The 27822-nt window shown below is 34.4% G+C and overlaps 3 protein-coding genes across 4 annotated transcripts; 1 reads left to right on the top strand and 2 right to left on the bottom strand.

Moving 5' to 3' along the window:
* Positions 1-465: 465 nt before the first annotated feature.
* LOC149936483 (uncharacterized) lies at positions 466-3296 on the bottom strand. The gene is made up of 9 exons (XM_090153682.1): positions 3186-3296; positions 2473-2637; positions 2223-2418; positions 1907-2012; positions 1691-1818; positions 1508-1618; positions 1326-1436; positions 1019-1251; positions 466-663 (listed from the first exon to the last, which is right to left on the bottom strand). The coding sequence occupies exons 1-9, from the start codon at positions 3273-3275 to the stop codon at positions 466-468; spliced, it is 1338 nt and encodes a 445-aa protein (XP_090009808.1). The 5' UTR covers positions 3276-3296.
* A 10641-nt stretch (positions 3297-13937) lies between these two features.
* bsf (bicoid stability factor) lies at positions 13938-25075 on the top strand. Its single transcript, XM_090180583.1, has 30 exons — positions 13938-14277; positions 14338-14546; positions 14613-14735; positions 15013-15134; positions 15198-15256; positions 15323-15409; positions 15946-16369; positions 16432-16575; positions 16630-16821; positions 16915-17002; positions 17064-17158; positions 17240-17389; positions 18870-18920; positions 18991-19062; positions 19142-19189; positions 19246-19308; positions 19377-19516; positions 19576-19661; positions 19728-19947; positions 21776-21900; positions 21964-22070; positions 22130-22289; positions 22362-22557; positions 22621-22700; positions 22756-22945; positions 23011-23126; positions 24011-24126; positions 24196-24361; positions 24428-24591; positions 24906-25075. Exons 1-30 carry the CDS (start codon positions 14111-14113, stop codon positions 24963-24965), a joined length of 4020 nt encoding a protein of 1339 aa, XP_090036709.1. The 5' UTR covers positions 13938-14110; the 3' UTR covers positions 24966-25075.
* On the bottom strand, positions 24965-27641 carry Syx5 (syntaxin 5). 2 transcript variants are annotated; one of them, XM_090180584.1, is made up of 8 exons: positions 27486-27641; positions 26954-27179; positions 26798-26877; positions 26548-26716; positions 26411-26485; positions 25946-26002; positions 25536-25876; positions 24965-25475 (listed from the first exon to the last, which is right to left on the bottom strand). In XM_090180584.1, the coding sequence occupies exons 2-8, from the start codon at positions 27170-27172 to the stop codon at positions 25316-25318; spliced, it is 1101 nt and encodes a 366-aa protein (XP_090036710.1). In that variant the 5' UTR covers positions 27173-27179; positions 27486-27641; the 3' UTR covers positions 24965-25315. The 2 variants fall into 2 exon arrangements, with proteins under 2 accessions (XP_090036710.1, XP_090036711.1); XM_090180585.1 differs by having other exon boundaries at positions 26954-27202; positions 27486-27639.
* Between the last annotated feature and the right edge of the window lie 181 nt (positions 27642-27822).

Here is a 27822-nt window from a genome sequence, read left to right as displayed (position 1 = left end):
TGGGCCATTTGCCAGTTACACGGCAGCATTCTAGTTACCTATGAGATTTCTATGGTTAAAACCCCCGACGTTTGCTAAACCCAGTTTTAAATTAATTAAACTTTTAGTTTAATCGGGAAACATTTTAGAAAATAATTTTCATGTAGAAATCGATAGAAAGCAAGTATTTTTCCAATTTCAATATACCTTTAAGCCACGCCGGTTTCTACGGTCATCATCACGGCCAGCAAAATCTTCCTTAGACATTCCAAGTTTATACCTATAGAGTAATGGCAGTGCTACGTAACAAAACGTCACCCATGCTTTTTCTTATTCATAAAAAATTCGCCCCCACAATGGCGGCCATGGCCAAAGCTATGGAGGGCTACTACTCTATTTAGTTTCCTGGTATGACAAGTTTAGGAACATTTTTTAAAGTTTTCATTTCATGATTTATTTAAAAATTACAAAAATTATTATTTTATTTTACGTATCTAGCAAACTTTCAATTTGCTGCCTGCAAAACGGGCACCGGTTTTGTAGCTCCCTCCTTGTGAGACACTCACGGCAGGCGTTATGCAAACATGGTATTACAATAGTGGTTGGATTATTAACAGTGCAAATATGACAGACGTCTTCAATTTGAGGCCGAAGAGCTGCATCAGCGGCTAATTCATTGTTTTCCTAAAAAAATAATGGTCATTGAAATTAGAATATTCAACCGAATAAAGTACGCGTTGCATACTAACTAAAAACTCATTAAGTTAAGCCGATTGATTACATATTATTGTGTAATAAGTAGGCTTTTCTTAATTCATTTATTCGCAACCGAAACGGGTCTAGGTCGCACAGCGGCGCTGAACCGTTTAAGTGGCAAAACTGCGTGAAGCGTTTGCTAAACACCAGCATCCCGAGTATCCACATTACATTCAATTAAATTTCGTCCCATTCGAGTAGTTACATCCGCCGCCGCTAGGGAGCATCGAAGCGTAACCATAGTTTTCAGTCGCGAATAGTACAATATTCATGTAATTTTTACCACAGGTTCATCGTGAGCAACCTCTTCGGCATCATTTTCTTGTTCAACCACTGCTACTGGTGGTACATCTTGATCCACTACTACTGTAGGTGCATTATCAGGATAGTGAGGTTCCAAAATGATGTGACCATTTCGGTTCCTCACTAACCTGAATGGCATGGCAGAGGACATTTGATTGCCGCGGGGTGGTCGCCGACGTATGGCTATCGCTATTCGTCTATTGTTTGCTCCACCTATTGAACATTCGATTGGAAATAGTTATCATATGTTTATCAATGAAGGGGGCAGGGGGCATTAAAGTTATTACCGTTTGCCGTAGGTTGAAGTCTAATCACATTAGGCGGCGCAGGTCTCTGGGGTACGTTTGCAAGTCCTTGGGGCCTGACCAGGTTTCGTGCAGCCTGCTGGTGGGGTTCGCCTATTGAACATTCGATTAGAAATAGTTATTACATGTTTATCATTGAAGGGGGAGGGCGTTAAAGTTATTACCATTTCCAGCAGGTTGAAATCTAATCACATTAGGTGGTGCAGCTATCTGGGGTACGTTTCCAAGTCGTTGGGGCCTGACCAGGTTTTGCGTAGCCTGCTGGTGGGGTTCGCCTGTTGAACATTCGATTGAATATAGGTATTTCACGTTTTCATAAGAAAAAACCCGATATAAACTTATATTACCATTTGCTTCTTCATAATTCCCATCTACAGGTGCACCACCAGGATTAGTGTAGTGCTTTGCAATTTCCAGAAAGCGCTCCACATTTACCTCACCCCTTTCAAACTGCTCCGAAAGGTTTCGGATTCGGCTAAAAATAAAAATTATTATAAATTTTAGTTCTGAAGAAAACGAATTGGTAGAAGATTCAAATAGATATTTCCGAATAAAGATATTACGTGTTGTTTTGGTGATATCGTCTGTTATGACCAGATCGAATACTTTGACCTCTTAAAGTTAACACATGATCTCTCCTCTGTGCGTCTTCGATTATTATAAAGTTTTCTAAATATATAACAATTGTTCATTAGGAACACGTAAAACCAGATACCTGTATTAAAAGGTGGGTAGAAGTTTCGACTCTCTAAATTTATATGAAGACCTATTTCCGTCGTCTGCAAATTGGTCTTCACATAAATTTAGTAAGGATCAAAACATCTACCCACCTTTTAATAAAAGTATATCCTAGTATATAGGGATATATAAAATATAAACCTATGTATTTCCATTCGTTTATGGCGTTATTGTTTGGTGAAATCTTTTTTAATTGGGCGTTGAAGGATTCGTTGTCGTTGTTTGTTCGTTTAGATCGGCCCCACACGGAAAGCACGTTCGCGGTTACTGTTCCGATCCAATAATGTTGAACGTAATCAGCGAGTCCAATAAGGGCGGCCAAATCCATTGGATCAAGCTAAATAAATTTTAATATGCATTATTTATGTACATCACGCACTTCTGATTTTACATAGGCCATTCCCACAATTCTTAGTCGGATGATGGTTAGTCCCTCTTGGATGCTCTCAGGTGGTAACAATGGCAGAACCATAATCATTTTGAGGGCATCCCTCGCTGGTCCCATTACGCGGTAGACTGGAGTTAGATTTGTTAACTGAATTCTTCTATATATTGCCTAGAGTTTATATTAATATATTTATTATTTATAAAATATTTTAAAACACCTGATATAGCCAATCTTTCTTGAATGCATTAATTTATTCGTATAAATAAATACATTCTTGGTAAAGCTTTGGAAAGAAAACCCTACAACAACAAGTAACATAATACTTAGCCAGCGCGTGTCTTCTTTTAACACGTGAAATAGATGTTTCTATAAATTAACGTGGCTTTCTTGTTTAAATGTAGCTACTACGTCACTGCTTTAACTTTGGTAATATTACGAGCGCGCGCTTAAAGCGAGATACACCTCGGATTTTCACGTGCGCGTGCAAATTGCGCGTGTCAAAATATTATAATAAAGCTATGACATCGTGACGTAAGAGCAACATAAAAACAAGTTCGGCAAGCCTAGCTGAATTTATAGAAATAATAATTATTTCGGCGCAGCAAAAAATCACAATATTACGCCGCTTGACGTGCGCTAGCATACTTATGAGTACTACGTAACCTATGCTATAACTGGTTCGGCTTTGATTTAAGATAATGTTAAACACGTTTTACCTGAGTGTAATGGAACCAGCATCCAGTTAATGTGGCTCCAGGAAAGTGTCGAACTAAACTGTTTTTTAAGGCACTTTCGTAATCGGTCATCAATTTCGTTGGGCGAAGGGCGGGAAATTCTCTGGTTACATAAGCAAATAATCCGTCATAGGCAGCTCATCTTTTACAACCCATAAGGGCATAAGCTCCAGCGAAAACCTAAAAATATATAAATTTATTTTTGAAATTATATTCACTGAATCACTGTAACGGTGTAACTAGCACGTTTTACCAGGAGAAAAAAGAGGGAGTAGCTTCGGTTAGTAGAATCAAAATTAAAAAAACAAAAATAATGAAGTCTCCTTAAAAAAAATTAAATAGTGTTTGAATTAAATTCTACGAGAAAAGGAGTCCATTTAAACCTTTAGAAATGGCGCGAAATTTCCGTGAAGTACCGCGTCGAGAAATCAATCGAATGTTTACTCCCCCTATTTAATCCTCATTTTACTTTATAAAAGAGATGAGATATCTTACACATTTCGAATCATTTCCTTCCAAATGAATCATGAGCAACTGCTCGAACTTTGATGGTACCTTAAACGTACCATCAACGAAAATCGATGTCGTTTGCCCGAATAAGTTTTCGGCCATGTAATGAGATACAAAACCGACGGTTTTAAAAACCGGAAGTAACACTCTAAAGAACCGGTTTTGCGACGAATCGATTGAGAAGCGCTCGCCGATTCCTCCTGGCTGTAGCGCTTCAGCGAAGGCGTCAACACTAACGGAACTTGGAGGGTAGGTTGCCCGTTTTGACCTTGACATCGTTGAGCTCACATTGGGAAAACTGATATGGTCAATGTCATGGCTAAATAAAAAAAGATTTGAAATGTATATTCCATACAGATCACTCCTTCACAGAGCGGAAAAATAAACACGATTGAATATTATACAATCAAAGCTACAGATATTAAATTTAATCGACCCTCGCTATTACCCTGGAGTCTGCTAGTGTCTACAATTTCGTAGCATTTTATTATTTGTCACATTATTATTTAGATATTTTCGGTAGTTTAAAATATACTCATAACGGCACACGTTTTAAATAAAATTATCGTTCCAGGCAGTCGCGTGGTATGGGAGGGAATTCAGATAATTTAAATTGAATAAATTTTTACTACGTATATTGTTACTTTTAAATTACTGGGATGGAAAATTTACTTTTTTAAGCCGTTTTGGGTCATCAAAAATGCTATTGCAATATAATTATTGAAGACGGCAAAGTGTGTCGTTTTGATACTTACCCCAAAGGGGGTTTTAAACTTCTGGCATTTACGAAAATTTTATAAAAATAAACTTACATCATTCGAATGCGATCAAAAGCATTTCGGTTTGAAATAGTTGTTTTTGACGCCATTTCCGTTCGAAGATCTTATTTAAATTCCATTTCCTTAATGTCCAAGCTGGGTAAAGGATGATTGTGCCCTTTGTTATTGGTTAACACCAAACGGTCTTCACCATTCCGCAAAACTGCTCTTTGCATGCATTGGAACTCGTCTCTATAATAGCAACGCATAAATGCGTTGCCATTCTTCGAGTTGTCTTTTAGGTATAAATGTCCAAGGTGTTTAAATACCCTACTTTCCTTTTTTTTACCCGTAATTACATCCATAACTTTAAAACAAGCAAGAGTCAATAAAAAATTTAAATTAATAGCACCAAACAAAATTATAAATCTGTTAAGCCGTGTGAACTGTGAGCGAAGAATCAGCTTTTTATACTCCCCCTTCCCTAACCATCTTATCGGGCAGGGGTAAATCCCCATGTCAACCTTCTCTTTCTCCATTACCATTGGCGGTTTTATGACTCCCCCCCTCCCCCATGGGTACAAGTGGCGCACCTGCAACCAGTTTCCTGTCTTGGGTACAATGAGAGATAGAAGAACCTTTCTCGAAATTTTCTTTTATTTTAATATTTTAAAACTATTGTAGAAATTTGAATTTTTATGTTCTGCGTATTATTTTAGTGTTGCCTTTGAATTACTTACTTTTCATCAGGGCTGGGTTAAAGATTAAGCAAAATAAGGGGTATCTTAGGGCAACAAGCGAACTATACGCCAATTATAACATTGGAATATTACTATTTTTTTTATAAATAGCCTTTTCAGTTGACATAGAGAAATTCACTAACTGCTGGATTTTCATATGGACACTATTTAAAGTGCCAGACTTACATGTAGTCACGTGCGACCAAAGAATTCTTTGGTGCGACATCGGACACACGCAACTGCACGTGCAGTGGAGATTTACCCATTAGACGCGCGCCTAAGGCCCCCCATTTTTAGGGGCCTCATTTCGAGCCATTGAAATGAGCTCCATTTTCTTCTTTTTCATATGAAAAATATTTAAGATCGGCTGGTAGTTTTTAATAAATTTAATTGTTGAACCAGGGGCCCCAAAATCACACTGCGCTTTGGGCCTCAAGTGGTATAAACGCGACACTGTGCACATGGCCTCGCGCTGACCTCAACGTCAAGCTTTTTACAATCTTCCCTTTTGTCAGCGGAAGTACATTTCGCTCGCCTCAAATCGACTGCAACAGTCGATTCCAAGATTACAACAATAACTATGCATGACCGCCATAACTGTATTCTGTTTCAATGGGAAAAAGTATTGGTCACGTTATCTGATGCGAGGGGCAGTTCACTCCTTCGCAGAGTGCAGAAGTAATCAAGGTTCAAAATTTTATCGGATTAAATTTAATACAGCCAAAGCTACAGATATTAAATTTAATCGGATTAAATTTAATACAGCCGAAGCTACAGACATCAAATTTAATCAGATTTAATCAACCAAGAGTGCAGATTCACACTCTCGAATTAGATTAAGTAAGAAGAGTCGGTGTTTCGATTCGCCTTACGTAAGATAATTACGTAGATCAGATCTGTAGCGCATTTTCAAACTAGCGTCTAGGGAAATTAAAGGAATAAAAATTTTCAGTTTACAGCAGAAGTTTATAATTTTATTTGAAATTTTAGTGTTGACGCCTATACATAAGTTTCGTTCACATTTTACAACTATTGTGGCAAATTTCTTTAATCTTCATTTTCCCAAATAACCGTGTAAAAGCGGTACAATTTTTAATTTTCGCACTGTACTATTAGTTGAGCGAATAAAAAATGCCAAAAGAAATTGACCGACGAAAGTTACACAGTGTTAATGACACTTTTGTCTAAGACATTTCAAATGAATTAATAATTTCATGATTGAACACATTTAGCCTAAAATTTGTAAAAGAACTTAGCGTAAAATATTTTCCTCAAAACCCTGCATTTCGTGTATTTTATCACAAAACAAATTCTCCATATTCAGGAATCGCAAGCTGATTTTGAACGGAACCTCGCAAACTCTAAGGCCGGCACTAACTATTTAGGTTGAAACTGAAAAGTCTAATTAATTACGATTTCGCGCAGTTATTAAGTAATTCCTGCTTTATTCTTTGAATATTTTAAATTAATGATGTCGTTGTCAGAAATGAGCGAATCTATCACCAATCAACACAGTTAACATTTGTCTATAATATATATCAGGCCGACATTTCTAACTTTAATAAGAACATTGATATAACCAAAGCATGAGGGGGGGGGCATGGAATTTTTTGAGGAAAAACGTACTTTTCGATTTTCCACTTAATCTATGAAACAAATTTTCTTCCGTTTTCAAACGTCAATAACATTGAATCCGGCATTGTAACTGCTGTCAACAATTACAGTGCCCTTGAAAACAGCGTGAATGTCGCTTTCAATAGAGGGCCATACAAGAGGGATTCGGAGAAAGCCAGCTGGCTTTGGTGGTGAAATTAGACCTGATTATTTCTAAAACTTTCAACGAACCCCAAAAAGTTCAATCGTACTAAATATTTGACAAAAAATATCAAAACGTATTTTCGAATCATAAATTTTTCCAAACGTACTAAATATGATTAATTAAATCCAAAACGTATTTCCGTACAAAAAATTTGAAAACGTATTAATAAAGGACAAATGTACCGCTCGGAACGTATCCCCAACATTTTCAGAGAACTTGTAAAGTGGGTTACGTGACGAATTGTACTACTGCTTCATAACAAATAAAAAAAAAGGTTTTTTGTCGTTACTGTTTTAACGACCATATGTATAGAAATAACTCCACGAGAACAGATTGAACAATACGTGCACCACGAAACTACGTTTTTTTGATAAGTGAGAAGATCCTTTTACGGATGTGACGTCTTTAGAGGTCTATTTTTAAATATTATAAGTCTGAAGAGATGGCCCTACCAGTTTAAAACAAATTTTAAAACCGCGAAATATGATAAACAATCAGAGTGCCCTATATGTGAGCAGTCCAGTGCAATTTATAGTGAAATTCTTCACCAATTATTGCATGGCGGTCGCTATTCAGCAGACATCTTTTACGCGTTAATTTTTTTTACTATAATAACTCGCTTAAAATTGTGTTAATAGTTGATTTTTTTGTAGTAAATCAGAAATTATTTCTTCTAAATGGCGCCAACTAGTGTAAATAAAATCATTAAAATCGAACCTCTAATGGCGTCGTTTCATATGTTTGTTGCCCTGGCAGCAATTTGAGAATCGGTCTATAGGAAAATCATTGGTGACTGACGGTATAGCCTTTTTACCATGTGTTGAGAGTTTTAAATTGGGCGAAATTACCTAAAGCGATATTTTAACTGTTTTCTACTAGCGAGCATATTATTATTGTTTTTATTAATTCGATACCTAATTTTTTAGTTTTAATGATAAGTTTTATTTTTACTATATCTCCTTTAGGAGGGTAAGAGGGTTGATTCTTAGAGCCCGAGTGATTTTTTTCCTGGCTGTTTTACGACGTTTTAGGTCGTTCAGCCTTCCTCAATTTGCGGTGCTTCCCCTACACACCAGGACTCCATGTCCCCTGCCTTCAATATCCGTTCTTTATGGGTTTTCAAGGCAGGGATGGCCCAACGCTATCGCCTCGGAAAAACCCCCAGAAGGGCACTCTCGCGTTTTACATTGTTGTATTGTTAACAAGTTGGCAAGTTTGCCAAAATATACCTCTCCTCGGAAGAATTGTCCCTAGTGGTATTAATTTCTCGAGATGAACCTTAAAGATATATCTCCGCAATTCAAGGTTATTTACTAAAAACGTAATCCCGGTTCCATCCCGCCCGGTATAAAATTTTAATTAAAATTAAAATAAATGAGACGAAACAACCGATTTTAATTTATTCAAAATATTATAAATTAAGTAGTTACAACAGTGAGTCAGACGTACTAAAACAATGCACAATTGAATTTAACCCTTTTTACAGTACAAGTTTATCAGTTGAATATAATACGAAGCAAATTTCAATGAAAGAAATATCTACAGATGGTATTTTTATTTTTCTCGCTTACGAAATACTTGCCGCATCTTTAACGCTCATTTTATTTCAACACTCGTAGACTTCCAGTTGACGTTGTGACACATACCGCATGAAAAAGACCAATACCATCCAATTTCCAATATCTTATAATGACTCGCACACCCAGGAAATCATTGACTGCGTTAGAAATCGTAGATATCCAAATATCCACACAAATATATTTACAAGAAGCAAAAACCTTACCATCAACAAAGCGCAGAGAGCCACTTGACTAACTGCCAGCTCTTAAAGCAATAAACGTTAAATTATCGCCTTTGCATTAACACAACTATATATAGGTCGTTAATAATACCTGTAAATAAATAACAAAAAACTAACAAAGTGGACCACCCACAGGGTCTACCCTTTAACCCTCTTATCTCGGCTGACTGCGCTAAAACAAGATTTGACCTTTAAAATTGCATACGTAATAAATTTAGACTTTAAAAACCATTAATATACTCTTCCGCTAAGCTGAGTTTATAATTTTCAAACAAGCATAACATCTATCGGTGGATCTGTGGTAGAACATTCGCCTGTCGTGGCGAACGGCCCGGGTTCGAAACGTGGGCGTCGCTTTCGCTTTTAATCATCAGAGAATACGCTACATTAGAATTACTTCAATGCAATAATTTAAATGGAACCCGAAAATGCGTTCTGTTTAATAACAACCAAAATTTAATACTCTGTTAATTTGTAATAAACGCTTCCGATAAAGCTGAAGGTCTAATTTTCGATAAAGCGTCGGTGGTTCTGTGGTAGAACGTCCGCCTGTCAAACAGGAGGTCTCGGGTTCAAATCCCGCCTGATACGATCGCAAAATGATACTAAGATGAATACCGTAAACAAGTGGTGGAAACCCTGCCATTTGGACGTTGAGACGTTTATCGTAACCCTCAGCACTCAGTCCGTCCCAAAAGTCAATGCAAACTCAACACTCACAACCGCCATAATACAAATTCAACACACACAACCACCGTAACAAACAAACTTACCATTCCTACACTACACATAAACATTGCAACAAAATTCCCATTACAACTGAGCTGAAACGGTCGCGACGATGAGCGTTAACGAAAAAACAACCAAACCGCACCCTATGCAGACGGTGGTTTTGCCAACCTTTAAACACGATTTCACCGGTAACGCGTTTTGAACTTTGCCCCGGTAACGCGTTCGCAGCCAAAAGACAGACAGACAGACAGACACGATGATTGTATAACCCTATGTCCCCTCGGAGAGGTAAAAAGGACCATTTTTAGAAAGATGAAATTTTCCAACGCATATTGGCAACATTTGACATTTTAGCCTACAAGATTTTACAAAAATGAATACTTTATATTTTAAACAAGATAGCCTACAAGATTTTACAAAAACGAATACTTTATATTTTAAACAAGATAGCCTACAAGATTTTACAAAAATGAATACTTGATATTTTAAACAAGATAGCCTACAAGATTTTACAAAAATGAATACACTTCAACATATTAAAATTAACAATTACATACAAAACTACAATAATTATAAAAATTACACAATATATTTAACAGTATGCCACTGGATAAAATTATTTAATGAAGGTCTGTTTCACAGCGATTGCGTCATTTTGGTGTTATTACGTCATCAGGAAACGGAAATTGTGCCGTCGCGTAATTATTATTTATTTATTCCGGGTGAGCGCTATAAAATTTTACAATCCGTTTTGTACTAGTCAACTGTGTTCAATCTGTAAAAAAGCTTAATTAAATTTAATTAATTGCAATAAATAAATAGTACCAGAAGCCTATAGGCCTACAATAATTATAAATTAAAAAAAAATTAAATGTAAGATCTGTAGGGATGAAAATAAATATGGATGCCTTTGTGGACCAAATGCAGTGGCGTAACGACAAGCTTTGCGGCCCTTTGCCACCCCTCCCCGGGCAGGATATCCAAGGGACACTTCATTAAATAAACATTTTTATATAGGAATTGTATAAGTCATATGTGACTAAGGCATATGTCGTACCCGGTGCAAAGAATCCAAATCTGTTTTAAAAATTCAAATCGGACGAGTGGTTAAATTTAAAATCACCGGCATACCGCCCAAAAATATGACTGCCGTTAGATTTTCAATCCTAGAATCCGTGCCCACGCTAAGTTGACGTGTCGCGAAATCCCCCGCTCAAAGCAGCGTTAAAAAGTATCCTACACAATTCAGCAGGTTTTTAGGGCGGAGGAAAATTTTGTCCGGGGTCCCGCGAGGGAGTATCCTTCTTAGGCCCTTTGATGTTCAATCTTTATGTTAGTAATAATTATATGTCTAGTAAAAACCTAAAGTTTTTTCTATATTCAGACTTGGATATAGATGAGTTAATTACTAACATGGAAAATGAGTTCAATTCTCTTAGGCGAATATGTTAGTAAATTTTACAAAAACTGTCTTTATGTTATTTGCTCCTAAAGAGTCCTAATCGTTTTGAAACGTTGATTGACTCTATTTCCAATTTAGACAATACGGGTACAAAAAGAGAAAGAGATTATAAGCATCTCGGAATTATAGCGGAAACCACATAATCGACAGTTTCAGCAAACATATTTCTAGGCGTTTACGCGAACGTCTAGAAATGGGTTTGCTGAAACTGTCTATTAATTATATATTTTCAAAAATCAATAAGAGATGATGACTTCGTGCCTACTTAGGTTGGTCAACGTTAGAACAAAGATTTATTTAGATAACTTTAATTTTTATGTTTAGTGTTTATAACTTGAAGGCTCCAATGCATATATTCAGTGGCGTAAATAGCGCCCCCGCACAAGGTGGTCCAGGCCCGACAAGAGAGGGGGAAGCCGATACAAATTACCGGGGCCCGTACAGTCTTAGGGGCCCGGGTTTAAACTTTTTGCCTGTGCTTCTTCCGTGAAACATCGATATTTTAAGAAATACGCTCTCTTTTGGGGCTCGGAGGTAAGATGTTACCGGGGCCCGGAACCGCTCTCGACGGCCCTGAGGGGGTCTAATGTCCGAATAAAGATATTATTGGCTAGAACCGAGTGACGTCCCTGCAACTTTGGGAAGGCTAGCTTTTATGGAATCGACTGACGTCACATACTAGAGTAGAAGGCTGGGAACAGACCCAGAATCAACGACGCGTAAACCAAAACTACCCAAACGAGACAACCTGTCCGCAGTCCTGTTTCTAACATTTTTTACTAACCTTGCCCCCGCAGACCCCGCGGTGCCGGGGGAGGGGGTGAGAAATAGGGGGCCCCAAAAGGTTATTAATAATGAAAATGAAACGGCCATTTATATTTACAGCACCAAACATTTTTAAAAGTATTACGATTTATTTTTCGTCACGATAACAAAGTTATAAAGTTATGTCTTATCACGACATCATTTCGTGCAGAACTCTCTTAGACGAGGAAGGTTGTCTTGGTTTTCTTGTACTGGTGGCTCTGCGAGAATGCAGTTGAACACCGGTCTAATGCAACAATTATGTTCCTCACATATATAGTTTAACTGGAAACGATTCATCCTATGGACTTGCGGTTGGTCTCATTCGACTCAACGTGAAAACGTCCATCGGGTGCAACACCACACACGGCCCATTTCGCTGAACGCAACAGCTCCCTCTAGCAAACTCAAGACACCTTTAAAACCTGATGGCAGGCGCCACAATGCCGCAGGCCAAATTTCGGGCGAATCGGACAGCTATCTTAGACCTCTTGTTGAGCAATAAAAGAACTAAAGAACTAAAGAACGTGCATGAAGAACAACAAACCAATATACAAACATCAGATTTTATAGATTTGTTAAATTATATCGGTTTTGTCAATATATATCCGATTTTAGGCAATTAATCAAGTTCGAATAAATTTTAGTAATTTTGATCAAATTAATTAATTTTTATCAATTTTGATAAAACTAATTTATTAAAATCAATTTGGTTACATTTTTTTAAACGTTATCTTTCGCCTTTCTCCATTTTATCGATTCTGATCAATTTTTAATAATATTGATCAAATTGATCAAGTGTTATCAAGAATTTGATAAACCATATAGGTTTTATCAAGTTATACCCGATTTTAGGCAATTAATCATGTTTAATTAATTTTTACCAATTTTGATTAGAATTATTAATTTTGATAAAATTCAAACAACTAAATTCCATTTTATTAATTTTGATCAAATTCATTTATTTTCGTTGATTTGGTGATTAGTTGGCAAATAAAACTTTTTTTTACCAAAGTTCACCAATTTTCAGACTTATTTTTTAACGTAGAAATCGATAGAAATCAAGTTATTTACCGATTTCAGTATCCCTTTAAAGCCGGAGAACTCACGAGATAAAATAACGTGCTTCGCTATCCTAATTCGACGAAAACTTATCATTAAGCCTAGTCCCGATTATTATATGTTATCTTACCTGGTTTTCTCTTTTTGAACCATATAAATACCTGAAATTATGTAACACCATGCCAATGGTACCTTAGACATTCCAAGTATATACCTATATAGTTTCCTGATCATACCCATACAAATTCTACACTGTATATTATCTACTCTCAGTTTGAAAATCCTAATGGACTTTAAACGCTTAAAACAGTGATTGGTCGGCAACATCATTTTCACTATTTTTCATTTTCGTGTAATTATTCTCGATGATTCTACTTTATAAGATTTCTATGAAATTAACCCTGTAGTGGATCGTTTTATACATACTGTGTTGTCAAAATCATTTTCGGTTGCCATGGCAAAACTAATGCCCATTGCAACTTTTCGTTTTGAAATTTAATGTTACCATAAGGTCTACGTACCCACCTAGTTTCCACTAAATCGGTGATAATCACTTCGGGTAGTCTCCTCGTTAGTAGGAATATCAAAGAAAGCTCATTTATTATTATTATTATTATTACTATAAGATGTTTCCGAAAACACCATGCGAAAATGATACGTTATCGATTAACCCTGTAGCCGTTTTACCTCTGCCACTTCCTACTAGAATTGAGAAATGGGGAGTTGGGGAAATGGGCGACCCATTTCCCCAACTGTTCATTACGCCAACTTCATAAAAAAATTGGTTGGCGAAATGCTCGGTTGGGGAAATGCTTAGGGTTTGCGAGTTGGGGAAATGGGCGACTCATTTCCCCAGCTGCTCATTACGCCAACTCCGTAAAAAAATTGGTTGGTGAAATGCTCGGTTGGGGAAATGACCGGTTGGGGAAATGCTTAGTTGGGGAAATGAGTAGTTGGGGAAATGAAAAATTGGTGAAATGGACGGTTGGAGATTTGAGAAGTTGGGGAAATGAACCCCACCCGAAAAATCTGGCAACGCTGGGTAGTCTGGTTCATGGTCTGGTAACTCTGGTTGGTATAAGTCCTTTGGCTTAAGTTGGCTTCAAAAGAAAGCACGCCGGTATAGGTTCGCAGAGTTTGTAACTTTAGACTTAATAAAATTATTATTAACTTATAATACGGTGTTGATAAACAAAACAATTTAAGCGAATTATTACTAATGTCTTCACTATTAAGGACAAATTCATTATTAAGACAAATTCTTTGTCGAAATTCAATATCTGCTAAGCCTCTGCCATCTGCAGTAAAAGAATTAAAAGTTGCCAATGGGCTGCACACGCATGTTATTTATAACAAAAAGAGTATCTTAGGAAAGAAATTCAATGAGTGAGATCCCATGATTTACAATCCATTTCTTGGGAAAATTTTAAAAAGTTTGCTTTTTAGATTTAGTTTTAGAATCCGCCATATTCAACAAGCGGTACCAGTTGTTGCTGAGCAAAGTACTCGTAGAAGACAACCATTTAGAAGTCAAAATATATCAAATGACAATGATTTGGATAAAGCAATGTTTAAATTGGACGTAGATGTTAGAAGAACTGGTCGTTTATCGAAGGATGATGTGGAAAATATTCTAAGACAAATCAAATCATTAGGTTAGAAATTTTAAGTTTTCTTGTTGGCTATGTTGCTTATTACAGTGGAAATTAATGCTACTAAAGGGAAAGCAACTAGTATGCAAGGACTCCTAATTATTAGATGCTGTGGGTCCTTGTTAGCTGAAGAAAATTTATCTGCAAGAACAGAACTCGCAACTAGATTGTGGAAAACATTGGAAGATATTGGTATTCAGGAGTTTTTTTAATAGAATCCTTGTTACTGCTATATCATGAAATGTCATCACACCATTAGTTATGGATTTTTCTTGTTTGATTTAATATGTCAAAATTGTAGTAGCAAGAAAACTCAATAGAAAAACATCACCTGGTAGCTTTGGCCATGTCCATTATTGTTGGGCACTTTTTTTTCTATGAACAAAGCATGGGTGATGATACGTGACATTGGATTGATATTACTCTATAGACTATTCTGTGTTCTAAATTATGGCTGTGTTTGTTATAGGTTGTCCATTGGATGTTAGCCATTATAATGCTTTGTTGAAGGTTTACATAGATAATGAACAGCCTTTTTTGCCCATTGACTTTTTGGCAAAGATGGACCAAAATGGAATAGTTCCTAATCGGGTATTTCATAAGGGCCATAATTTCATAATGAAAATGAATAACTTATGTTTTTCTTAAATGTAGGTAACATATCAACGTCTTATTGCTGGCTATTGTCAAAAAGGAGATCTAGATGGAGCTGGGTAACAGTTTTCGTAACTTACTAATTTAACATTATTCAGTTTGTACTTAAAATAGTTTATTTCTAGAAAAATCTTAGAATTCATGAAAGAAAAGGAAATAGCTGTCAATGAATTTGTTTTTAACGAGCTAATATTTGGCCATGCTAAAGCAAAGTCAGTTTAATAACAACATAAGTAGCATATCAATAATAAGTATGACACTGGTGGTATGTTTTTTACTATAACCTATTTTCACTACTGACAAAATAGTATAAGGAAATTTATTGAGTTTTTTTATATTGGTCTGTCATGAATTCAAATTTTACTATTTCAAAAATGTAGGTTGATGTTGATAAACTGATTAAACTCCCAATGCTCACTCTCTTAGATCTCAAATTAAAAAATATTACCTCTTGGGATGAACCTAGTGTTTCTAATAACCAATATTATGTTTCAATTCAATAATTCGTAATTATTTTCCAATGTAAACGTCAATTTTCTTTTTTTTAAACTAAATTTTGCTTAGCTTTGGCCTTAAATGGTAGGGGATAAAAAGAATTAAAGAAGACAATGAATTTGTTACCAGGTGCTGCTCTCACATATTTTCGATATCCCAAGTGTCATGCTTAAGGTTTTTATGTAACTTAAGAATATCACCTAACTGAGTTTTGCTTCTTGCGGGGAAATTTTTTAACCTTTTGCATTTAAAGTGATACCAAAGGAGCCAAAGACATGTTGGAAGTGATGAAAAATGCCAAGCTAGAACCGAGTGCTGACTCGTATTTCCAATTAGCTAAAGGTTTTGCTTTACATGGAAATATTGAAGAAATAAATAATACCATCAATGAAGCGGAGAGGAATGATATTTTTTTAACGGACAGAGATATCCTGAATATAGTTTCTACCTTGGCTGTGAACGGGCATGCGAATAAAGTTGATGACATTTTAAACAGAGCAAAGAAAAACACCGGTTACAATCAAGAAAGTGTCAATGTTATTTTAGACTTGATCAATCATGGTCAAGATGAAACTGCCTTTGTAATATTAAAGACAATGCCACGAATCCCGATGAAAGATGGGAGTTTAGGGCCTGCGGGTCATTTTCTGATTAAGCAGATGGTTCGAATCGGAAGAGTTGAGTTTAAATTTTTCCTTCATAAATAGATGGTTTTTTTTTTAATTTTTTTAAAATTTAGCCTGCTGAATTAGTGGTTCAATATTGCAAGGAGATGGAAGAATTGAAACTTAATGATGAAGGTTTGCTGAAAGCAACTGAATCCGCGCTTGTTTTTAAAAAACCTGATCACGCATTGTTTTTTATCAAAGAAATGGCTGCTAAAGTAATATTGATTTTACAAATATTATTTCTTGAAAAGTTAATGGTTTTTTTACAGGGTTTTGAAATGAGAAATCATTATTTTTGGCCTGTATTGGTTCAGAAGGCAAAAGAAGGGGAACAAGCCGTGTACAATGTTATAAAATTTATGTGTGATTTACCATGCATACCAAACTATGAGACATACATGGACTATGTCTTACCCCATCTTAATACATTGGATCCTAAAATTGTTGTCCTGAAGTTAAAGGTACTTAATCAACTCTTAATGCGCTTCAAAAGCGCTCAATGTTCTTATTATTATTGTTTTCTTAATAAGAGTTATTATTATTATTATTGTTAGGAATTTGGCCAAACAGCTGGTATGATTGTTAATCCATTAATGGGTTTTTATTTGATTCAAAATGAAACTGCAAAAGCTGCCAGTCTATGTAATGTCTTTTGTTTCTCTCAGTTTTCCATTTGCTTTATTAACACTTGAATTGTTTTTAGTGGATGAATATCCAGTTAGACTTGACCCATCACTCATGACGAGATTGTCAGCTTTGTCTTTTAAAGGACTTCAAGATGTAGAACCAATTATCAAGGTATTTTTTATCCACCCTTCAAATTCCTGCGGAGCTGCATTGTATGTTTTTAAATATCTTTGAATTTGGGTCTCTTTTTAGATTTTAATACACCTTAAAGATAATCCTGAAGTTTCATCTGGTAAAGCTAGTACTGGAGACTGGTGTGATCAGTTTCTTATAGAGTACGCAAAAACCCGAAATTTTGATAAAACGAATCTGATAGCCATGTTGAAAGCTATGGATGAAAAGGTAAGTCATTAATTTTCGGAGTTAGTTTATTGAAATTGCTCTTGCTAAAGAACAAAATAATTCAGATAAATTTAATATTTCAAGTTTAGAAAATTTTAAATATATTATAGTTATTGATTGACAAAGTTAACTTTAAAACCGAGTGAGTGCTCTTAACGCTCGAAAGTTGTTAGGCATTCGAATTCAACTTGCTAAGAACTTGTTATCCATTTTTCAGGTTACCAATTGCTTTATTAGCTCATATTGTAGGTAAATTATAATTTTAGCTTGTTCTAGAACAAAAGGTGTACACCTTTACACAAATTAATCTTCGCTTGTTCTGGTGGAGATAGTTACTCTGAGCCATGAATTATTCGTCAGGCTAAAATTTCTACTTTTCCTCAAAAGTGAGAGTAAAGAGAGTACTCTGATAAATTTGTCTACTTATCCACAATTTACCTGGTAAAATGCTATTAGGCAGCCATTTTGGGAAAACGTTTTTACCCTAACAACTAAAATATGCTTTATCAAAAAAGTGATTCCAATTTCAGCGCTTGGCTTGTTGTATGACATTTAAAAAATAAATTTTTTATCGATTCACATCATGACGCGCTATAGGTTGTTGTACAGTTTTATTTCCCCGATTGCGAATAGATAAGATAGGGGAAGCTGAAAATCAAAAAGAAAAATTTATATTTTGCTTATAAATGAACTTTGTAATGATGACGAGATTGAATTAGACCATCCTTCAATACTCCATCGCCAAAAATTTCAGCGTGTGAATGTACCCCTGATTTTAACTACTCACCAATACGAAATTGAGAGTAAAACAACGTCATAGGGTTACTCTTCTTACCCTCAAAAATCCCAGAACAAGCGAAAAGTATCTACCTAGTGGTGTTGGCAGTCTCATTTGTTAAAAAAATATCGGACACCACCATTTTCTGTCAATAGTGCCTTTAAAAATATTTTACGTTACTCTTTGGTTCTGTTCATGCCATTGATCCTTTGTAGTCATCTGACTATTTTAAACTGCTAGAATTATTCCATTGGTCCTTAAAATATGAATATTTAAAGAAACACTAAAGACTTCTTTTTTTTTTACTTTTCAAAAAGCCTAAGGAGGTTGACGTTTTATTTCAATATGGCATCTTAATAAATATTTAAAATTTCTTAGTTCCTTAATAATTTTATAGTTATTATTAGATAAAAAGAAAATTTTAAATTTGATTTAAAGAAAACAAGCTTAGAAAAAGGGTTAACTTAAAACCCATAATCTTGCTAAGTTTTTCTAACTCTACTCAACTTGGTAGCAACCACCCTAATTAAAAGCTTTCGCTTGGTTAAGTCAATTACAATTTGGGAACTACTTTCGTATTTAAAAAAAAACGCAAAATACACGATATCAGTATATAAGGGGTAGAAGACTGACTTTTAGTACCGATTAAATGTCTGTATATATACCTGAAGTAATGATATTTCAACATCTTATTCTTTACAGGATCTTCAAATTTCATTTGCTACAAATAAATCTCCCTCTGAAGTTATAACTGTAAGAACCTTTTCATTTGTGTTTAGTGTAGGGATGCTTTCTTTAATCAAATTTTATTGATCCTTTTAAGACTCTGGAAAATCTAGCTTCCTCTAAGATTAATATTTTACCAGATCAGAGTAATTTGGCTTATACACATCCAGTAAGTTCTTTTCCCTTGGTTTTGTAACACCTTTCTCATTCTGAACTTTTGGTTTTTTACAATAATAATAATTTTACAGAATGACATGAATATTGAAGAGTTAGAGAATCATCTTCGCGAACTAAGGGTATTTATTCTAAATATACAATTTTTTTATTTTGATTAAAATAATTATAATTTCAGAATAAAAGAATGAATGTACGGGGGGTCCTACGACGTCTTTTGCTTCTTCACTGCCGACTTCGTGTAAATGCTTAATTCATAAGTTATATTGGTTTGATATTTAAATGGTTATGTAAATATTTTCACTCCAGGACATAGGCAGAGCTCTGGAAATTAAGGAAGAATTGGATAATGATAATTTTAATTACTCTCCTGCGATGCACAGCCAACTTATGGACCTTTTTGTTTATGCTGGAAAGCTAGATGAAGCTTTGGAGTCCAAAAAACTAATGTAAAATGGATTTTTATTGGAGTTTATGAAAAAAATTTATAAGTTTTTGTAATACATAGTGAACAAGCTGACCCAAAATTTGCCCTTGATGATTTTAAGATTTTAAACTTAGCTGCCTTGATGGTGAGAGAAGGAAAAGCTGATGGTAATAGAAATTTTAGTTTTTGTGGACAAAATTGCAGTCGTTAACTTAATAACTGTATTTTTACAGAGGCAATTGACATAATTAATAAGCATCATGAAAATTTTGGAGCTTTAAAAAAGAATGATGACTTTCTAAGCAGAAATGTTTTCAGACTATTGTCAAGTGCAGCTGATAAAGGAGATATCGAATTAACTAATAAACTATTCGATTTGGTGGTTGTTCGATATGAGTATGCAAAGCCTTCTAATATATTACTTGGTGCGAAGATCAAAGCTTGCTTAAACAAGTAAGTTCTTTCTTTGATAGTATCAGGAATAAATCGCGAGATTTGGGATCATTGGTGTAACCAGAAATTAATTACTGGGTTGGTAGATTAATTAAAAGTTCAGAGGTGGTGAAAAATCAGTACAGCCTAAGTTACATGGAACCTTTCGCCTTGTGTATGTACTGAGGGGGCAGTCTGTGCTGGATGAATTCCTACTCTCTTAAGAGGCAATAAAAACTTATGAGATTGGACATCACGGAATTTTTAGTGGTGTACAAAATATTGGATTCTTTAAATTGCATTTACTTGATCAAATAGCTAAGTATGGGCTGGATTATTGAGTTTAGGCGTATTTTGGAATTTCTAGCGAGCTAAAACTAAAACTCTTAACCAAATACGCGAAATTATTTGGTGTTTGATCAGTTAACTGTACACGGTTTTTTCATTTAAAAAGTTGCATATGGGAAAATGATCATTCCAAGTAGAATGATTGATTACTGATAGTATAAGTGTTTTCCTATAGCATAATTTAATGATAATGCAAATCTGCACTGATTAGTTGAATAGGAGGTGTTCCGCTCTGGATGGCACTTTTTTCCAATACAGAATTGCTTTGAAAAAGGTGACAAACAGCCGCTAACAAAGAAGTTGCTCTGGTGGCAATGACACTAGAAAACCTCTGTCTCCTGATTACCGGGTGACCACAGCTCCTATATTTCTTTTTTTTTCCTATGATTGAATGTCCTTCCCTTTTTCCTATAATACCCTATATTTTAACTCAAAAGGCTGAAGAAATGAAAATAGTTGATACTTGATACCCCCCTTAAACAATTTGGACAACCATTTTCTCTTATTGTATAAAAGGTGATTCTGAAATATAATATCAACAAATACATGTACAAAAGAGTTAAATTTTTTAGGCGTGAGCTCTTGATCTATTAGTAGATTGGCTCGCGCGATTTTGCATGCACGTTGAAAATGGAAAAATAATCTTGTGCTTAATTACTTTAACTTTACAACAGAAAGTAACCAAATCATGTGACCATCGCTCTTTTCGAAATCAAGTATTAATTTTCTTCTATATTTTCCTATATTTCAATGATAAATTTCCTATAATTCCTTTAAAGGATTTTAAAATATTCTCTGGTCACCCGGTGATTAGCTTAAGTGATTATGGTAAATTCAGAAAGGCATCTTCCATCCTAGCCCTAGATTTTAAAATGAGTAATAATATAATTCAATATACATCGTAGAAATGATTACATTCATGCCAACTGATTTTTCCTGACAATGCCAAAAAAGTTGATGCTTATTGCTATATGTTAGCTTCTTGAAGTCAAGTCAAGAAAAGCTTTAACAATTTCATTGAACTATTGCAATGACTGCAGCAACCCAGTTTGTCTAAAATAAACTGCATTTTCCCTTGATTTTATTAATTCTCTCTTTAGAGGCAAAGCAGTGTGTCCCCATATTCTTGTTTTTTTAGCTAAAGTTCATTTGCCTTTTCCCACCACTTGGAGAAAACTGTGTTACGTAGTCCACCAGTGACATTTTGGGAAAATCTATGCCCGCATGACTCTTAGTGACTTGTTTTTTTTGTACTCATTTAAATTTCGTTATTTTTTACATTTATTTTGTGAGCATCGTGTGAAGGCTTTTAGCTATGTACTCCAATCTACCAACTCTTGTTGTTCTGATCGCCCTTTATCACTAGCCGTTCCTGAATTATTGATAAAAATTGTTATTTAGACACAAACTGACTAATCAATAAAAGCGAATGTCAATTTGTTTGTCTATCGCTTAATACTATATATTTCTGGCAGTAATTAAAAATTTACCATAATTTCAGAAATGATTTACCAATGGCTTTGAAAGAGTTTGAATTTTGTGCTTCAAATTACAAATGTACACCTTGGCGGAATGAGCTTTGCAAGCATCTGATTTTGACTGAGGATACTGATAACCTTCAAAAAAGTAAATATTATTTTATCCAATTTTAATTCAGAAGTAATTACTTATTCTTTGTGTAATTCATAGTTGTCGACTTGAGTAACGAAATACATGGAGAGGCAAATGTTCTTTACGAATTGGCTTGTTCTTTTATTGATCTGGATCGTATAAAACAAGCTAAAAAGATTTTAGAAGTAATTTATTCAGAATATATTTATTTGAATATCTTAATTTGATTTTATTTTTCTCACAGACTCCTGGTCTCCGTGCATACAATAACCGTTTAGAAAAAATTTGTGATAATTTCATCGAGAAAGAAAAAATTAAAGAATTAGAGCAATTTGTTCTCATAACGAGGGACTTATATGATATTGATAGAGACCGAATGTACTACAATTTACTTAGAGGATATGGTAAGTGTTTCATCAAACCTCATTTTCTTCAATTTAAATAATTAATTGTTTTATTGTTCTAAAAATTTTTAGCTAAACAAAATAACATTAAAAAAGCCCTTGGTGTTTGGACGTCGATGCAGGAAGAAGATATACAGCCCAGTCCGAGAACACTTGTGTTTTTGGCAGAATTTTTGAAGAAAAACAAAGAGCCAATTCCATTTCAAGTTCCAGAGTTAACTCATTCAGCTTACACAACAATCACTAATCACTTGAATAATGATCTTAAGTAATTAATTTGATTGTCTATCTATGTAAAATTGAAACTGACATAAAATTTCTTTTTATTTAGTATGCAAGATCTCACAGTAAAACAAAATAGTGAAATATCGCGGAAAATAAAAATTAGTATTCAACAAGGCATGCATAGAGGTAAGTTTTATTAAAATATACAGTGATCCTCCTATGCATTTGTTGCTAATTTCAGAGGCTGTACGATTAACTGAAGATTTACTGCTGCAAGGTCAAAATCTAAATTTTTCTCTCTTACAACTCCTTGTTAAAAATTTGTGTGAAAAAGGAGATGTGGAATCATTACAAAAAATATGCAGCAAATTGTCTGAAAGTGATTTGAGAAAGATATCATTGAATGATATATGCTATGCTAATATAAACAGGTAATTATTGCCCGTAATTTATTTCATTTGACTAAAATAAAAAAAAATTCTTAATGTTTTTTTAGTGGTCAACATGAAACATTGATGAATCAATTGGAAAATGATGAAAAGTTTAGGAATGTATTTCCCAAACGCGGATTTTTAGCCATTCTAAACAAGTGGCCAGAGCTGGAACCTAGAAGTAAGTTTTGGCCAATATTAGACAGATCAAACCTGTGCCAGAAAACTAATAATATAATAGTCTTATTGTGCACCAGTGTTTCTGGACCAATTTTTTTTTAAACGGTGAATGTTCATTTAGGCCATATATTTTTGAACAGTGGCATTGGTAGTCTTTGTCGCTGTTAATTTTTCTCACGGGCTCTTGGCATGTAGATGTTTGGGGGAAATGGATACAAATATTAACAAACATAATATTTGGATGGGGGAATTTTGTTTGGAAAATGTTGATTGGAGAGGTGAAAACTAAAATTTTTGTGCCTAAAATAGGGGAAATTCCCGGCGTTTGAGTGGAAACACTGTTGTGCACTGAGGATCCCTTCTGCACTTGGTACTCATAATGAAGTACATATTTGTAGGGTGCCTAGATAGGGTATCATAATAATGAAGAGGCTTAAGAGTATGGTGTCGAGAGAAAATATAAGGAGTTGTGTAATAAGGCAATTTCAAGTAATCCGCGTTATACCAGCTCGGCCTTAGGTTGTGCCTTGGTATGAGGCTCAAAAAAAGCAGGGGACTTTGACTTCATCAAGCCACTTAATGTGTAAAACGACTGGGTGTTGACCAACTTTTTTTTCATCCCCCTTTCACCCACTGGTATCATGGTGGCACTTTTAAATTGCCTTACAAGATGACTTACCTTTTATCTTTGGGCAACAGCAAAAAGATCCTGAAAACCAACTTAAAGTTTAATAAGATATTGCTAAAAATTCCACTTACCTATTCACAAATTTCTGATGTTATATTTGAAACATAGTTTCCTGATTAATCAGTAAATAAAGCTAAAACTATAACATTGCTTTCGGCTCATCACTATTATATCTCAAAACTATTAAATTCTTTCAGTGTTGAAAATTGCTGAAAGGTGTCACAAAGAAAATAACCAAGTGGCCCTTATAAACATGGTTTGGCAACATTATTTAATAAAAGGGTATTATGATAAAGCTGATCAGCTGATCAAGGTCTGTGAAACCTGAAGATAATTATAAGCTATGCTGAGTTTTTTCATAGGATTTAATTTAAAATTTCAGTCTTGTCCTGAATTGGAAGGTAAATTGATGTTTAAAGCAGTTTTGCAACAAATACAAGGAGAAAATTCAGTGCCATTAGCTAAGAAACTAGTTTCCGTAGTCTGTAACAACGAAACTACATCAGGCACTAAAGGATTAGTATATAGTAGCCTAATAGAAGCATTAGGTAAGTTTCTTTTATTGAATTGGGTGAAAGATTTGTTCGTTTATTAAATCCTATTTTATCAAATAGTTAAAACCAATGAAATCAATGCAGCTCTGGAAACATTAAAGGAAGCTAGAGAAAAGCATTCTATTTCTGTTTCTGATTTCCCCCCTAAAGTTTTAGAGAATTTCAGTCAAGCTTTACAAATTGAAGGTCAAATGGTGCCTTTTAAAACTCAAGATTTAAGACAGGTATGTATGTAAACAAGAACTTATTTAGGTTAGAGTATGTACGCGTCTATCTTCTAGGCTTACCTTAACAAAATTGTATAGCGCCATTTAGTATCACTTGTTAGAATGTTTAATTTTTCGCAAATATTTGGCACAAATTAAATTAAGCTGAACTTTAATCATACATGGCAAGATTGTGTCAAGAATAAATATGTTTTGAATAACTTCTTGATAGATAATGTTATGGTTTAATTGCTAAAATGACCAACGTAACTTAGATTTTCAATAGCATAAATATCAGTTGGTTTAAGGTTTTAATATATTTCATTTCTTAGAGTAAACAACAAAGTAGCAGCAGCAGTAGCGATTCATCTGATGATGAAAAACCAAAATAGATTCCTTAGCATTTTTTTAATTCTGTACAGTCATAAATGTATTTAGTCATTTACATCTATTAAATATTATATACATTTAATTTTGCTTATTTTAGGAAAAATAGTAAATTTTGAATACATAAAACTTGTTTTTATACAAAGTTTAAATACAAGCTTATTATAATTGGGTTGTAAGTTACTTTCTACTGTAGAAAGCAACTATAACCATTAACCCAAGTATAATATTCAGCATGGTTGTATTTTAGGTAGAACAGTATTTTGGAATAAATAAAAGCCAAAACAAAACAACTAAACTTTGTATGAAACAAGAATAACTTTATACATCCTCTTAAATAATGTAGGTATAATAGTTATGCTACAAATACGACAAACACTATAAAGAATATTATCAGAATTCCAAATATCTTGATCATTAGCCATCGATTAGATGTCACGGATTGGAAGTATTTCAGAATTTCGCTGTGAGCGGCTTCAACATTTAACTGTGTATCCTCAACATTACTGTCAATTCTGGAAATACAATTTGGGTTCAATATGTTTTTTGGAGACATCTGAGATAAATTTTGTTACCTTTGAACCATTTCTTCTTGCTCTTTAACCATGTGAGCGAGTTGTTGGAAAATAGAGCCCAATTCTACGATAGTAGCTTCAATATTTTGCATTGTATCAGTGCGACTTTGAATGTAGTTATCTTGTTCGTCGATTAACTGAAGTTGTTGCTGATACATTGGTCCTTGGTGTATTTCATCCATGTTAATAGCGTAATCCCCAAATCCAGCACTGCTACTGGCTTTATCATCAGCTAGCAGGACAGAACCAGCTCGCCTTCCGGACATGGCCGAAGGAGGAAGGGCTGTCGACACACTACCTTGTGTGAACTGTTCTTGTCTGCATTTTTGGTGCTTTAAGTTCTAAGGGAGCACATGTTTAAGTTATGCATCGAGCATTTGCTAAAGAAAGTTTTACTAAAATAATCATACTTCAGTCCTGACTTCTAATACTTGTTTAAAGTCATTTGAGATGGATGCTAATTTAGACTAGAAGGTAAGAATAACATCATATTAGAAATATAGACATGGTAATGGGAAATTCACCAATAAGAGCATAAATTAGCAATTTTCAAGGAAGTAATAATACAAGATTAAAGCGGTGCCAGAAATAAAGGCTGGTGTTCACTAGGGCAAAAATACCATAAAACAGCGATGTATTAAGCCTAACAAACATTTTTACAACTCTACTCGCCATTAGTGTTTTTGGCCTAGTGGCAACCTGACTTGTGAAAAAAATGGTGTCTATAAGACTAGTGAATGCAGATCATCTGAAAATCTTTTCTCTAATTAACCAGCTTTACAGTGAGGTAGACTGGTTGGGTTAGTCCCCCTTCAGTTATGGCATTGACTGTACTAAATTTAGAGTTTTTATTGAAACACTTATTACTACAGTACCTGTAATGACACTACAACTGAATTTGAGTGAGATTGCATATGCTTTCCATTCTGATAACTTCTCGATCTAGTTAACTGGAAATAATGTATTATTTATATTTTTGTGTACTGTAACATTCAATAAGTTCATTATTAACCTGTTGCAGCTGAGCAATTTGTTTATTTAAGCTGCCGATGTCTTGCTTAATTATGTAGGTTAGTTCTTCAATCTCTATGGGTTTATCGTCAAATATACCCTTCTTTTTGGCCAGGTATGTTAATTTTTCTAGTTTGGTAAAAGTATTTGCGATGTCCTTTCCAATAGTTCTAAAAGCATATTAATAATTTGGTTAATCTAGTTAAACCAAAATTTTTTAAATAATAATTAAAACTTGATGGTGTGTTTACTTTGCAATATGGGTAAACTCGTTCCACTGTTGTAGATCCCTTCCTCTAGAATTTTTGGAAGGTGGTATAACTCCGTTACCCTTTAAATACGAAATTTGTGATTTAGTGTTTATACTAGAGTTGAGCAGTTATATTTCTCAAAATTTAAAATATTACAAGTTGACGCCCTTGCATCAATTTGACAGTGGATAGAAATTCATTGGTTCGATCTTGACAAGTCATTTCCTGGCCCAGTTGTGTTGCTGGGTTAGGTGATTTATAATTGGTTGGCTTAATGTTACTTGATAATTGAAATTGATTTGATGAGTGGTATGAATTTGTATTTTCAACAGTTTCTGTCACTGAGTCATTCCTTCTCCGTCTTCGTGCAATCATTGAAGAGCTTTTAAAACTATGTGTAAGTAACTTATGGAAAAAAAACTAATTATCGAAATAAAACAAGTACCCAGCAATGGATTAATACTATAGGCGTAAGTTATATTTTAAATATAATATTATAAAATTAAGATGTAAGGTTGGTCCTGTCAATGCTACGTATATTAATTACATGCCAAGGCTATAGTAGATTTAAATCTTCATAATGAGTTTAAATTTCACAAAATAAACACTAAATATTTTGAAACGAAATACATATTAAAATTAAAGTAAATAGTACTTTAAAAAAAACTATTTATAATAAGAACATTACCTCTTCTAATAATATTGAAAAGTTGAAGAGATGTCGAAAACATCCTGCATAAAGCCACGTATTTGATATAAAAATGTATTATTAAACTCTTACATTTGTTATATATTCTTGGATAAACCGAAAAGCATTAATTAGAAATATATATAATTTTGAGAATATACATCGAAAGAGTTCCAACATGCTCAGTTTTTCACTTATTTGTTCTAATATACACTTAATATAAACTACATCAGAGTGTAGAAGATACGTGTTCAGATCAGTAAATTCAGTTGCGCATGTGTGGCGGCGCCGTTTAAAGAGAAAACCATGCTATAAAGTAACATTGGCTTTCTTGTTT

Source organism: Leiobunum rupestre, chromosome 7 (genome assembly GCF_980474605.1).
Source record: "Leiobunum rupestre chromosome 7, qqLeiRupe1.1.hap1, whole genome shotgun sequence".
In the NCBI taxonomy this organism is placed as follows: Eukaryota; Metazoa; Arthropoda; class Arachnida; order Opiliones; family Sclerosomatidae; genus Leiobunum; species Leiobunum rupestre.
Note: the sequence above shows the minus strand (reverse complement) of the source record. Positions and strands in the feature narration are given on the sequence as shown.

Coding starts and splice junctions, on each gene's coding strand:
- LOC149936483 (XM_090153682.1), bottom strand. CDS start 3,275: ATGACCGATTACGAAAGTGCCTTAAAAAACAGTTTAGTTCGACACTTT. Junction 2,419..2,472: donor GAATTGTGGGAATGGCCTAT/GTAAAATCAGAA, acceptor AAATTTATTTAG/CTTGATCCAATGGATTTGGC. Junction 2,013..2,222: donor AAACGAATGGAAATACATAG/GTTTATATTTTA, acceptor TTATATATTTAG/AAAACTTTATAATAATCGAA.
- Syx5 (XM_090180584.1), bottom strand. CDS start 27,172: ATGATTGCACGAAGACGGAGAAGGAATGACTCAGTGACAGAAACTGTT. Junction 26,878..26,953: donor TGATGCAAGGGCGTCAACTT/GTAATATTTTAA, acceptor TCGTATTTAAAG/GGTAACGGAGTTATACCACC. Junction 26,486..26,547: donor AAATTGCTCAGCTGCAACAG/GTTAATAATGAA, acceptor CATTATTTCCAG/TTAACTAGATCGAGAAGTTA.
- bsf (XM_090180583.1), top strand. CDS start 14,111: ATGTCTTCACTATTAAGGACAAATTCATTATTAAGACAAATTCTTTGT. Junction 18,921..18,990: donor CTCCCTCTGAAGTTATAACT/GTAAGAACCTTT, acceptor GATCCTTTTAAG/ACTCTGGAAAATCTAGCTTC. Junction 24,362..24,427: donor TAGCCTAATAGAAGCATTAG/GTAAGTTTCTTT, acceptor TTTATCAAATAG/TTAAAACCAATGAAATCAAT.